Consider the following 14,334-nt stretch of genomic DNA (forward strand, 5'->3'; position numbering starts at 1 on the left):
TGGTTCGGATAGGCACAATCCTGCCTCAGGTACGGCTGGACTAGACAACCTCCGGAGGTGCCTTGCAGCCGGGCTGCCCTGCCACTTCTGTGAATGAATGAATTGCACCCACGTCCCTTTTCTGTAGCAGACGAGAGCATTCGCTTATGCACCCTGGGGCGCGCCAGCTGCAAAGCAGCGCTGGGGAGGCAGGAGCGATGCAGGTGCTCGAGTGTTTGATGCTGGCAGGGTGGAGGAAGAGCTTTGCAGGGGAGCTGCAAGGCCTGGGGAAGAGGGGGGCTCTGCAGGGCCCCCCCAGCCCCACTCCTTTCACTCAATAGACAGGATCTCTGAGAAATGACTCCCTCCAGGAATGCAAAGGGAGGGGACGAGCTGCTCGTGCCCCTGCCCTATTGCACGCACGGCCTCCGCCCCGCCTGCCCCTTGCAAGCACCACGCACCATCGCCCCCTAGCTCTCACGCATGCGCAGTGCGCTTCCGGACCCGCCCACGCAAGCGCACACCCACCCCTCCCGCAGCACTCGGCGGTAGCGGCCCCACCCCCGCGCTTTGCAGCAGTGTGGCGGCGCGCTTTGCGGCAGCGCGGCGCACTCCCTCCCTCCCCACGAGCAGCCGCCGCGCTTTACGACAGAGCGGCCGGCATGGCGTCTGTGTTCAGCGGGGCGCTGCAGCTCGCCGACCTGGACGATTATATCACCCCCTCGCAGGTGGGAGGGGGCTCCTCATTGGCTGCCCGGCTGTGGGGGGGAGGGGCAGTATTGGGGAGATGCCTGGGGGAGGGGCAGTGTGGAGGGGTGGGGGGCAATGCTGAGGGAGGGGCAGTGTGGGAGGAGCTATGGGGGAGATACTTGGGGGAGGGGCAGTGTGGGGGCAATGCTGGGGGGGCTATGGGGGAGATACTTGGGGGAGGGGCAGTGTGGGGGGGCTGAGGGGGGAGGGGCGGGGGCAATGCTTGGGGTTTGGGGGCAATGGCTGGGGGGCAGTGTGGAGGGGGGAGGGGCAGGGGCAACGCCTGGGGGAGGGGCAGTGTGGGGGGGCTGAGGGGGGAGGGGCAGTGGGGGGGGTCCACGCTCGGCCTTGGTGAGGCCGCAGCCGGACTGCACGTCCAGTTTGTGGCGCGGTCGGCGCTTCAAGAAGGAGGAGCTGGGGAGAGCCCAGAGAAGAGCGGCGCGGCTCGTGCGATTCAAGGCCCCGCGAGGAAGGGCTGGCGACGCGGGACTGTTCAGCCTAGGAAAGAGAAGACTTCGGGGGAACGGGCGGCAGCTCGCAGATATATCCGGGGAGAGCATCGGGGGCTCCGCGAGCAACTACCCATCAAAACGCCCCAGGAGCGGTGGTCATGAACTCCTAGAAGACGGTTTCAGACTGGATATAAGGGAAGATATCCTCATGGTTCGTGGGACCGGACCGGAGCAGGCTCCCAGCCAGGGTGGCGCAAGCACCGACCCTGGAGATCTTCAGGAGACTGGACGCACGCCTCGCCGGGGTTATTTGACCCCTGCAGTCTTTCCTGGCCAGAGCAGGGACTGGCCCCGATGACTTCACCGGGTCCTTTCCAGCCCTGAACGTCTGTGAATTGGGGGCTAGGCTTTCTGCTGTGAAGAACTGCCTGTATCTTGTCACCCATCAGCAAATGCCCCTTTGCGTGCGTGCGTCTCTAAGCACCGCCAGCTTTGCCGCAGCCTTGGCTGCTAGCGAGCTCTCATCGCCTTTCTCCAGCTCTGCCAGAAGAAAGGGGAAAAAAAAAAGATTTTTTTTGTTAACTGCACAGTAACATCATGCTATCAGGGAAAAATCATTGCATTGAAAAAGCTTCCTTTGTGTGCCTAGGACCGGTGGAAGATGTGTTAATAAATTATTGCAGTGAGTGGATTCCAGCTGACTCTTAAAACCCCTTTGATTGCTCTCAGTGTTTCTGCCCTTAGGAAAGCATCAGGCACTAAGCTACCTGACTTCCATGTATAGAGGAAGAGATTAGAGAGAGAGCTGAAATAGAAGGGCAGAAAGGATGCTACACACAGTACTTACAGTGTGGAGGGATTAAGAGGAGGGAAGAAGGCAGGGAAGTGAGATTTAATTGTCACCGCAAATAGAAAAGTGACACTGGGGAGAGGGAATAGCCAACAAAGCGGCACAAAGGGGGGAGATTGGGGTCAGAGGTTTGTAGCGTAAATGGTGTCCTCACCGACACTTGTTGCAGCACTTGAGTTTTCCAGTGACGTTTCCCACCCACACAATGAACTGGGTATGGCTCTTCTTACCCTATTAAAATAGCAAATCCCTGTTGCCTTTTCTTGATTCATTGGGCATATCAAAGGCACCAGCATGAATTGGTCCTCTGCAGGGAGAGCTTTCTGTGAACCTCCCCAAATTCAGAGCAAAGACTTAATAAAACTGTACAAGCAAGACTGCCGTCGTGATGGAAAAATGCTTGAGGATTCAGCCAGGGCAAGGATGATTTAAGCTGCAGGTGAGTTCTGGGGATGGTGCTGGGCAGATGTAGAGAAGAGAACTGGTTGCATAAATAATAAAAAGTTTCAAGTATAAAAACACCCTCAAAACTTCAATTGCTGAACTTGAACAGAGTGAGCTGGGAACAAGCCATATAAAGTCATCAGATTTCCTTCGATCAAAATGAAACCTCACTGGCAGCAGCCGCCTGTTGACTGTAATGACCACGCCTCCATCTGCTAACATTCACATGAAGCATGCACGATCACCCTTGGAGAGTTTAGAGAAGACAGGACTTTGCAGACAAGCATCGGTTTGGAGCAAGACTTCTTTCAGGGTGTTTGATAGGGGCAGTAAAACCGTAGTGGTTTTGGCATGATGTTGGAAAAGTGTTCCTTCTGTAAAAATGGGGTACGTACTTTTGTAACCTTCTTTCGCTCGTCTCCTTGAGAACTACAGAAATTGTAGGATTGTTTGCTAATTCTGCCCAGTTGCAATTAGTCTTTTCCTCTCTTGCCTCTTCCATATTTTAGTTTTAGTTCTGTTTCAGGAATGCGTAAAGCCAATAAAAGTTGAAAAGAAACCTGGAAAAGCAGCAGCTAAGATCCGAATTGAAGATGACGGGAGCTACTTTCAGATCAATCAGGTAGTGTCTTCCTACTTGTGTAAAATAGTTAGAAATTGCCTTATTGTTGTGTGTTTCATAGGTTTACAACTACTAAGCATCTCAGATGGGGGGGGACGGGACAGTGAAGACATGACAATAAACAGTTAGCTTTGTGGCCAGCCCTCTTGGATATTTTTCATATTGAAAAAAAAAATGTATCTTTCTTCCTAGAATGATATAGTGAGATGGGAGATCATCACTTTTACTGTCCCAGTTTTGTAATCAGAATCTACAGCTGCAAACCTTGTCGTTTGAGCTCTGAAATAGATGCACCACTTTTTGCAATTCTGTTAATGTAAGAAAAATTAACATTAAAGTTAGTGAGCGAGTGATATCCTGAATCCAAAATAGCGGGTTTGACGTGATGCATGTCCTCACTGACATTTCTCTAATCCATCTTCATCATGGCACTGAAATGCAGAGATTCCACTAATGCATCTTTGCATACAGGGTATAGAGATGAAAAGAGGCAACATCTTTCATGTTTAAAGCTGTAGACGCTGCAAGCAACTAGTGGTTTTTTTATGGCTGGGACTGGATCTAAACTCTTTCTTTCTAGGATGGAGGAACAAAAAAGCTTGAAAAGGCTAAAATTACCCTGAATGACTGTCTAGCATGTAGTGGCTGCATCACCTCAGCAGAAAGTGTGTTAATCACTCAGCAAAGCCATGAAGAACTCTACAAAGCATTAAGTTTTAATAAGGTAAATGAACTAAGTGGTTCACTAATAAGTAAATGAACATCCTGCTGTTCACTAAACAGCAGGATAGACTGAAGGATTTGAAAATGACACCATGTTTGAGAGGCTGATGTGAAAATAGCAGAATCTGAGATTGTAAGTTCTGTAAGAACCAGAACTGACTGTAGTATTTCTTCTCTCAGTACAATACATCCATCTATTGCGTCCATTAAGAAATTTGGTGTAGATTTATAAAAGACTTAATATTTAAAACTTGTGATCCCCAGATGTAAAAATGTAAAGCATAGCTTATAGTGAGTGTAACCATCTCACCACTAGAAAAAACCTTAACCAGAACACACACAGACCGTGGAGAAGCATCTTAAAAAACACTAAACATGCTAAAAGATATCAGTTACTCTGCAGCGTAACTGTCCAGGGAACGTTAATGTTTTATCTCTTGTTTTTCAGACAGCAGCTCCTAGTGAACAGAAGCTGATTGTAATTTCTGTTTCACCACAATCCAGGGCATCGCTAGCTGTGAGATTTAAGATGAATCCTCTAGAAACAGCAAAGAAACTGACAGCTTTCTTAAAGAACCTTGGTGAGCACATTACAGTCTAAATCATGGGTGGAAATTCTGGGGCATATCTTCTGAGCATATTTTAAGTGCAACTTCTGTTAGTCTGTATTAGAGCTGCATGAATAAGCCTTCAGTCATCTGTTTCAAAAACAGTAATAATGGAAATTCACAATCTCCTATAACTTTAAGGCATCGTAAACTCAGCAGGCAGAGAAGGAACCTAGATCATTTCCAGCTGTCAAATCATTTTTAATGCAGGTTTATTCTGCTTATTTGCTGGAAACCGACCTGCTTGTACTTGCAACATTCCATAAATAACAGGACGTATACCAAGATGTAATCTAATTGGGTTGGGGCTTTTATTGCAGCTTGCGGTGTTTTGCCTGTGTGTTTAATTCCAATCCCTGTATTACCTAGGTGTGCACTATGTGTTTGATACAACCTTCTCTAGAAACTTCAGCCTCCTAGAGAGCCAGCGAGAGTTTGTGAAACGTTTTCGAAGGCAAACTGAAGACAAAAGGGCTTTGCCTATGTTGGCCTCTGCCTGTCCAGGTACGTTTTAAAATGTATATAAACTATGGGTAGATAAGTGATGAAATCCTGGGACAAACTATCAGTAAAGAAAAGCAGCACTATACTGCTGAAAATGTTAATCTGGCTAAAACCACATGTAAGTGAGAACAGAATGGCTTTTAGTGGCATGCAGTTAATTATTTGAGGTTCTTTTAGCAGTCTGTTCAACTTAAAATAGGCACTCTTATGATAAAGTATATTATAAAAGTTCTTTAATAGTTTTATAAAGAAATATTCTTGTTCTCATAGTTTCATAGTAGCTAGGGTCAGGAGGGACCTGAACAGATCATCTAGCCTGACCCCCTGCCACAGGCAGGAATGAATGCTGGGTTCACAAGACCAGCATTCAAGTTCTCGAAATAATTAGATTAATTAAAAGACCTGATCTAAAACTTCAAGTGAGCAAGTTACTTTGAGAAACTAGTTTTGTCCCAAGCTCTCTCTTAAGAGCCTACACATATTCTGTATGTGGAAGAGACTGAAAATGGTTATTATTAAATGATAGCATGATTTAAAAGTCATGGCAGTGAATCAGTATGCTTCCTATTTCTTCTCAGGTTGGATCTGCTATGCTGAGAAGACCCATGGAAGCTTCATTATTCCTTATATTAGTACAACCAAGTCTCCACAGCAGGTCATGGGCTCTTTAATCAAAGGCTATTTTGCAGAACAACAGGTAAAGTTTGGTGTTGACCATGATTGGCAGGAAGCTGCTGAAGTTAGATTTTAAGTTGCTTTTAAAATGACTTGAACGGTTTAAAAAATGACTGATTTTCTGACATGAACATGTTGGAGTGCTAGCAAGGCAGCTGACAGTAGTCTCCATTTGGATCTGTGAAGATCTATAAATGTTGTGAAAGCATTAAGGTGAGATCCTGTCACCATACTCCTTCAAGCATTTTACCTCCACATCTACCTCCCTACTTCTGCCTGCTCATAGAGGGTGACCGTCTCTCCACCTTCTTTCTGCTTCCAGCAAGAGCTGATCAGTAGCAGTTTCAATCTTGGTGCCCTAAGGCCGCTTGAAATGTCTGCACGTTATTTAACAACTGTAGAACGGGATTTTCTGCATCCCTTCTTACCATCCCATTTGCTTTACCAGTGCATTTTGATAGAATTTAAGTAATTTAAAACAAAACTGCTATGATCGTGTCTAAGACAGAACTTGAGTTTGTGCATTCATGCAGATCGTACTTTGTCTAAAAATGACTTGCTTTTTCCAAGCTTAGTGTTTCTATTTCAGTTTGATGTAATTCGGTTCTATATTTTAAACCCTATGCGTTTCCTCTCAAGTGTCATTCTGATGCCTGAAGACTGGTGTCATGCTAATAGCCAAGAATTAAGTCTACTAAGAAACTTAAAACACTGCTGATGCTTTCATTCATTATCCATTAGCGAGCACTGCTTTAACATGTGTGTTAAATAAGCTTGGAGATCTATGTACTCATTACAGAAGTTGGCAAGGACTCAAGGTATTTGGCAAGAGATACTGAAACAATGGCTCAAATTCAAAACTTGTTTCCTTGACTTCTGCTTGTTTCTTGGATGGTGGTGAACTTTTAATGCGGTGTCTGCCTTCAGTTTGTTTGCTGGAGATGCTGTTTGCAGAACATAAGTTCTTGTTTCAGTCTGGGCTGTAAGGGTGGATAGGAAGCTTATCTTCTGACTAAGCATGTAATTGGGGACTCCCGACTGCATGAGCATGCCAGGAGCATCAGCTTCAGTAGAGAAAACAGGAAAAGGTATTGCTGAAGCGTGCTACAGATGGTGATTCTGTTTCTCCTGTGCAGTTGGGCAGGGACAGAAAGATATTAAATCTGTTTTTTAAAAGGAGAGGATTTCCAAAGGTAAGATTGCAGTTAAATGGCTTCATTCTCATTTGTGCCTTTGCAGTTCTCTCTCCCACTGTGTTTAAAATCAGTGAAACTAACCGATATTCTTGGGTTTTTTGCAGCATTTAACCCCTGACCAGATATATCACGTGACAGTGATGCCCTGTTACGACAAAAAACTAGAGGCTTCGAGGCCAGACTTTTTCAACCAACAGTATCAAACTCGGGACGTAGACTGTGTGATTACGACGGGTAAGCAGAACCAGAGATGCTCCAGCTGACTTTCCTTCCACTACTGCACACGGGACACAGCGCTTTGTAAAGATGCCCTTGTGCCCTGTGGCCTGTTTTTAGGAGCACATCTGCAGCTAGACTGACCATAGCTTAGAAACAGTGAAACTCTGTTAGAGAGGATTACATTATACTCGCCTCTGAGCTCTCCAGGCTCAGATGGCTTCTTTCAGCACACCCTCTGCTGTGCCGCAGAAAGAAGTTAGGCTGTGAAAAACTTCTCCTGAGGGCACCATTATGAATACAGGTTTTGTGCCCATGAACACTTCCTCTTGTTTGGGGCACGGGAAGGAGGCTGGAGAAGAAATTGAGCACTTGTATCTATGGTTCTGTTCTAGGAGAAGTGCTGAAGTTGTTGGAACAAGAAGGGGTCTCCCTGTCAGATGTGAGTGCTGCTCCTTTGGATGCTATGTAAGAACAAATAACCTTGCTAACACCTTTAGTGATCTCTCATTTAAGCACAGCAACAGAATTCCCCTTTCCCAAAACAGTTTCGCAACACGAAGGCTGCACATTTTTGCATCTTAAGTTCTACTCCAAATCTCTCTTTCACATCTAATGGGTTTTGAATTCAAGTGTGATTATGCCTCAAGCCATTTGGAGATCCGCAAAAGGAGGTCAATGAATATGAAGTCACTGGGTGTTATAGGCTTGGCATAACCCAAGCAGTAAGTTTGCCCTAAATCAGCAGGACTGGGTGAATTCACTCATTTAGAATATACTAGTCCCTAAAAGCCTGGATAACGTGGTAGTCTTTGATAATTGGATACTGAACACTCGCACACTATCTGCTGAAATGTCTAAAAAAACCCCCAAAACTACCACAAGCTTGGAAGCTAATAAGCAATTGGAGGGGAAAAAAGTCAATACTCTAGTCCAGTGGGGGCCACCTTTCTTGGCAGGCATGCCATAAGTTTGCCCCACACACCTTTGCTGCTGCCACTGCGATCTGTTTCCCCCGTCCGATCTGCTGCTCTGCTTTCTGCTCCCTGCTCCAGTGTTGCTTGTCCCTGCCACACACAGACTGCCGGTGCCACCCCTTCAGTAGAATGATGGAGACTGTAATTTGATGGGATGCAGAAGCCTACTGCTCTGCTGTCCTTAGTTCAAGTGTGTTCCCCAACAGGCAGAGTACTGTATATATCCCATTGCTAAAGCTCAAATGAGGAAATAGCTAGATCACTTTAGCTATTCCGTGGGAGTTCTTTTATTCAATAAAGCATGCTATCTTAAGCATGCTATCTTAAACATGTGCGATGCAGATGAGATTTTAATTGCATTAACTGAAAACTGACCCTGCAGGCTCGATGTCAACCACATACAGACTAGAGGACTTAGAAATCATATTTCATGTGCTTAAATTGACATCAGCTGCAGCATACCACGTTGAACATGACATTGAAAGGACCCGTCTTCATCAGCATGTAGAAAATGACCTTGTAAGAAAGAAACAGCATGTGCCTAACAAACCCAGTGAAGTTGAGGAGCGTTTAGAGAAGCCGGCGGCTGTATGTGACCTAAGTGGCCAGTGCACAAATACTTCATGTGCTCGAGAGTGGTAGTGAAAGCCCCAGCCCTGCAGCGAACGGCACACATGCAGACTACTGCACCTGCTCAAATCTCTGTGGGACTCCATGCAGCTCCATCAGTCCACTTTCACCTACAGGACTGGGGCCTTCATCTCAATCCAGATTGTAAGTGAAATTGTGCTTGGTTTTTCCTAAACCTCACGTAGACAAGAGCCAAGATGATAAGTCTCAGCACTCCTAGCAGTTTCTATTCAGCAGAATCCCACTTTGGACTAGTTGGTCTGGTTAGGCTCTGTATATTGGCAGGGCTCTAGGAAACCTTGGGGATGGGGCAGTATACTTGCATGGGGTCTGCTTGATCATAAAAACACCACATAAACTCTTCTTACCAACACTTCTGAAGCAATAAAAGGGAAAAAGTAGCCACTTCCAATCTACAATTTTTTTTAATTTAAAACAACCCAAGGGGAGATTCAGTCTTTCTTATAAATTGCCACCTTAAGGAATTCAGCATGGAAAAATCTGCCACGTAGCTGGGCCATTTAAATTTCATTTGCTTCTGTCTCTCTGCTAGACTTACTGGAAGGTCCTAAAGGGATCCTGAAGTGTTTGAAAATGCAGTGCTGGGATGGAAGTGTCAGTTAGAAAGTGGAACCAGATGTCCAACGGTTCGATAAAGTCTTTGGCTATGCTGTCAGAACGGCATGCTGCTTGTGGCGATAATGCTTCTCTGTAACCTTTTGCTAGCCTTAACCCACTTGATAAATCACCTGGTCACAAACCGCACGTATTCCATAAACCTGGGAGGATTCATGTAAGCAGTCAGATGGCTGTTATTCCAATTTATCCCTCAACACGTGGAAGAGGCCATTAAGAGGTTATTCAATTTGGCAGCAGGAATGAGGTTCAAATGCCAAACATCCTACGGCTTTGCTAGTGGAACCGTTTGCATTAGCCCGGGGCTGCAACTTACTGGCAAACTCCTTTTCAGAGAGCAGCGGTACGTGAGGCCAGACACACTGAAGCACTTATTAATGAATCTCAGTTCCTGTAAACAAGAACCGAGTTAAAAATAGGCCCCGAAGATGATTGCAGGGTGCAACGCTGCGTCGTGCAGTGCTTCTAGGAGTGAGATGTTTTTTTATCTGTAAAAGACATCTTAGATTTGACCTGAAATCAAGCAGCTGTGAGCAGCAGAATGCCAATGTCACGCTGTTCAGGAAGGTTATAAACACATCCCTCAGCTGATTATCATCTTATAACAAAAGCCATTGTTGTGGCTTACATTTTGGGAGCTCTTGTCCAGAAGGAACAGCTGAATGACCAGTTGTGTTGCAGCAGATCATCAAGATGAAACTGTTTATGGGGTGGCTGAATTGCAGCGTTTTCCTTGATCCAGTTAAGACCGTGTGCAAGTGTTGCCCTTTAGCTTGCAAGCTTTTAGGAGAGCCTAAAGTAAAGGTCAAGTGACTTCAGCTCATTCCTTTCATTCCTTGACTTCCTAGAAGTTGTGCGGTTAGGCGGAGGGGGGGGAACCAGGTGGCCAGAAGTGATGGCTGAAATCTCTCCTTTCTATGCTTTTCAGCTGTCCCAGACTTCCCGAGCATAAGTGTTTTTTGGGACAGGTCCTAACATCCAAGACAAAATGGTTGCATCTGTGGAGGATTTGGGGTCAGGCTTGTATTGACCAGTGTGCACCAGCTGCTGTATTCAACAAAGCCATGAGGTTACCTTCTTTACCCTCCCTGTGCCCTAGGTTCAGCAGCACGGCAGAAGAGGAGCTGCTCGGCCATTCTGGAGGTGGGTCCGGCGGCTACCTGGAGCACATCTACAGATATGCAGCCAAGGACCTCTTTGGGATCGAAGTGGCTGAAGTACAGTATAAGCCTTTAAAGTAAGGAGTCAAAGCTGCTGCCCACAGAGCACTATCTCAGTGCAGTTCTCTTTATGCTCTTATCCCGCCGCTGCCCAAAAAGCTCTTTATCCAACGTTAAACATTTTGCATCAAGCTCTGGGAATTGGCCGCTTTCTCCCACATTTAATTTAGCCATAAATCAGCCGCCAGTTTGTGCAGCCGTTTCCCTCTGTGACTTCCTCGCCCTTTCCCCGCCACCCACATGCTTTAATTTAGCTCTGTCAGCGTTCCCAGTCTCAGGCTGCGGTGGACTCGAGAGCAGTCTGGATGACAAAACTCTTGGACACGAGCTCTTTCACTTATCCGACCCGCTAAAAAGCAGGTGCGCTAGCACTAGCATTGGTGTTGGCAGCAGATGGCTTAAATGAGTGGGGGTCATCTGGGTTCTCTTTCTGGGTTTTGGCCCCCAGTTGCTAGGAAGACCACCGGCAAGGCAAGTAAGCCTTTTTCTCTGCCTGAGGTGGCCTGTATCTAAAGTGAAACTCTTGCTAACCTCTGTTAAATGTACCCTGTGTACGGTTTTATAATGGTGCATAGCCATATTGATGTAACGTCATTTTCTAGCTCAGTGGAATGCCCCCGAGTGGAAGCAATCCTCGACCACCTCGAAATACACTTATAATGAAAACACCCAATTCATTCCCTTGCTGTGGACATTTTTTCCATCTATTATTGGAGGACCTGAGCTCTTCAATATCCATTTTTGCATGGTGGGATTACCTGCAATTTATAGTTCTTTCTTAAAACAGCCTCACTGTTTTGCCTGCTGGCAGAGGGTAGCCAGGAAAGCCCATAATGTTCACATAAAAGCTTCTTCGCTCAGGGTCTTTGCTAACTCGGTCATACAGGTGAGAGCATCCGCTACCCAGGGAAGCTAAGATGACTCTGAGATCTCCTAAGTGGTATCTGCAGTGTGTGATGCTCCCCAGTCAGAGAGCCCAAGCTGGCCTGACCCGAGGAGCTCAGTAGGCCTACACGCTTGACGGGAAGGAGGCTGGACAGAGTTCAGAGCTTGAACACAAGTGCATAAGTGGGGAGGAAAGTCAGGATACCAGAATGCCCCGTTGTGGCTCTGGGTCTCGGCTCTGAACAGCAGAACAATTAATGCACAGACACTGATAAGCTATATGCCTCAAGTGCCGTCTGCGTTATATAGACCCGAAAACATTTATCTTCAAGCTTAAACATGCTTCCTTTTAGATTGGGGACAGAGCTGGGACCTCCAATTCAGCAGGATTTTGGAGGTTAGCTCTCTCACCATGTTACCCCCTCACTTCTTCATTTGGAAGTGCGTTAGCACTGAAGTCGGAGCACGGTGTTTTTATCAGGAGTAAAGTAGAGAACCAGTTTGGACAACAGATGTTGTCTGCTTCTGTTCCCCAGAAACAAGGATTTCCAGGAGGTGACACTGGAGAAGGATGGCGTGGTTCTGCTACAGTTTGCCTTGGCTTATGGATTTCGGAACATACAGAATTTAGTACAAAAGCTGAAGCGAGGAAAGTCGCCGTACCATTACGTTGAAGTCATGGCTTGCCCGTCAGGTAAGGCTACCCAGGGATTAAGTGGCTGGCTTTGAAGTTTACTATACGAGACTTCGGAGGTTATCTGAAATGGAGAGCTGGACAGGAGCCTGAATGTCTGTCGGGGTATGGTGATTAGAGGTAGTTAGTGAGGCTGTCAGATGTATTTTTGGAGGCTAGTTCCTTGCAAGTTACTTTACAGTCATGATTGAACCTGTATGTCAGCACTTGGTGCAGTACTCAAAAAAAAACCTCCCAGCTTTGTAAACCTCTGGGCACTCGATAGAACTCGTGCTATGTTACCTCCTTTGTTGGGCAAAAATGAGTCATGGGCATAGCTTAAAGAAAGGCAATGACTTCTAGGGACACGAGAACCTGCTTTCGCTTCTTTCTAGGAGTATCAGTCATTTACCTTCCTCCATCTTCACAACATGCAACCTCCTAGGTCTTTTATACCGTCCCCTCTACAGGCCTGCAAAGGGTTAGAAGAATCAACGTTTAGAAAAGTATCAAACAGCTTTGCATAGCAGTCTCTTACCTTTCTGGTGTTAGGAGTTGCCGCCTTATCCTCTGGGTTCAGAGTGCTGGATTCAGCCTTCATCCACCCATCTACGAGAAGCCCAGAGCAGACAGCAGTTCTGATTGCAGCCCAGCCCCAAGAGGAGTAAGCTGTTCAGTGCTGAGCAGCTGGTTGCAGGATACCACCTAGATAGCATGCAGCTGACCAGGAGCAGTAAGCCTGGAACCAGAGCAGTCTCAGGCCTCTCACTGCTGTTTCGTGTAGGCATTCATCACCTCCAGCGTTTAATTAACATCGTGGCAGTCTCTTTTTCAGTTCATTTGCTTTCCAGGCTCCAAATAAGAGCCACAAGTTCCTGCTCCCTCCCTACTCTGTGTGTAGAACAGGAAGGTTTAGAGCAGTCTCTTTTCCCCCCATGCACTGTTGTCCACCTTATAACTCCATCATGCTTTGCTGCACTAGGTTTGAGCCCTGCCTGACCTATAGAGGTGCAGCGTCCACCTTACTATAGGATCAGATCATTGCGGGATGAAAGCTAATCAATGAAATGAGGTTTTCTTGTGGGAAGCGTTACATTGCTGCTCTCAGCTGTATCGTGTTTGCATCATTGGGCTTTAATTGCTCTTGGGTAAGCTTTGACAACTAGGTTTGGAAGTGATTTCAGCTTTTATTTTCTCATCTGTTTGCTCCCAGGCTGTTTAAATGGCGGCGGTCAGCTCCGAGCTGAAGGCGAACCCAGCAGGGAGTTACTTCAGCAAGTCGAGCAGTTGTATGAGTCTGTCAGGACTGAAACTCCAGAGGCAAATGGCAGCGTACAGGAACTGTATGAACAATGGCTGGGTGGCGCAGCCTCTGATAAGGCAGGGAAAATACTGCATACAGAGTACCATGCCGTGGAGAAAATGAGCACTGGATTTAATATCAAATGGTGAAGAAGCATCCAACCTGTGTGACTGCAAGTCTTTGAAACCAAGGCATACTATTACTCAGCTCCTTGTGAAATCCTCCAAAGCCAGCGCACGCTCTAGAGACTTCCCTCACCGCGACTGCGTGCGTACAATTTGATTAGGATGTAAATGGTATGATTAACCCGTTTTTAGAGCTCTGAAGGATATTTACATGGTCTGAATGGGAAAAGGTGTTTGACACGTCTTTTAAAACAGAAGCAATAATGTCTATTAGCCTCTGGGTCCTCCTTGTCAGCCCAAGCCTGCATTCATTTCACTTTCCCGTCTGTCAAAGCCAATGCAGGAGTAGCCGTGGAGTCAGCTGTGGATGTTCTTGATGCCCAGATAAAATATTACCAGGCCAAGACCTGAATGTCACATCTGCTGTATTTTCACAGCATGAAGCTGTATAGCTGTGGCACTTAGGACATTTGTCATTTAGTGAGAACTAGGTTAAGAGTACCTTGGACTCCAGTTCTGTATTCCTGCCCATGACTAGCCGTCTTTGGGAGTCCGACTGATATTTGTACTGCATTTCAAGAGTTGAGAGTGTCACGGGCACAGACGGCAGAAGCCTATAATAAAGTTATCACGACGTCTAACACTTGCATGTCGCTGCCTGCTGGAACGTGACCTGAGTGAATGTAAAGAAAAACCACTTGTGCCCTGTAACTATTTTAGCACGCAAACCTTCAGGAATTAGCAGCTGGATGTTAAACTTCTAGCCCCTCTGTCTCACTAATGTTGGAGAATAACCTTGCATTCAGATAAAAGCTATCTTCCCTTATACAGCACGTTTCCCGTTAGGGCGATGCAGACCAGTCTCT

At 46.4% G+C, this 14,334-nt stretch overlaps 1 protein-coding gene across 1 annotated transcript; it reads left to right on the plus strand.

The window, feature by feature from the left end:
- Positions 1 to 595: 595 nt before the first annotated feature.
- CIAO3 (cytosolic iron-sulfur assembly component 3) lies at positions 596 to 14,109 on the plus strand. The gene is made up of 11 exons (XM_019494539.2): positions 596 to 707; positions 3,002 to 3,097; positions 3,678 to 3,821; positions 4,269 to 4,401; positions 4,798 to 4,932; positions 5,511 to 5,629; positions 6,908 to 7,037; positions 7,415 to 7,487; positions 10,362 to 10,499; positions 11,904 to 12,061; positions 13,254 to 14,109. Exons 1-11 carry the CDS (start codon positions 642 to 644, stop codon positions 13,490 to 13,492), a joined length of 1,431 nt encoding a protein of 476 aa, XP_019350084.1. The 5' UTR covers positions 596 to 641; the 3' UTR covers positions 13,493 to 14,109.
- The last annotated feature ends 225 nt before the right edge of the window (positions 14,110 to 14,334 follow it).

This window comes from Alligator mississippiensis, chromosome 13 (genome assembly GCF_030867095.1).
Source record: "Alligator mississippiensis isolate rAllMis1 chromosome 13, rAllMis1, whole genome shotgun sequence".
In the NCBI taxonomy this organism is placed as follows: domain Eukaryota; kingdom Metazoa; phylum Chordata; order Crocodylia; family Alligatoridae; genus Alligator; species Alligator mississippiensis.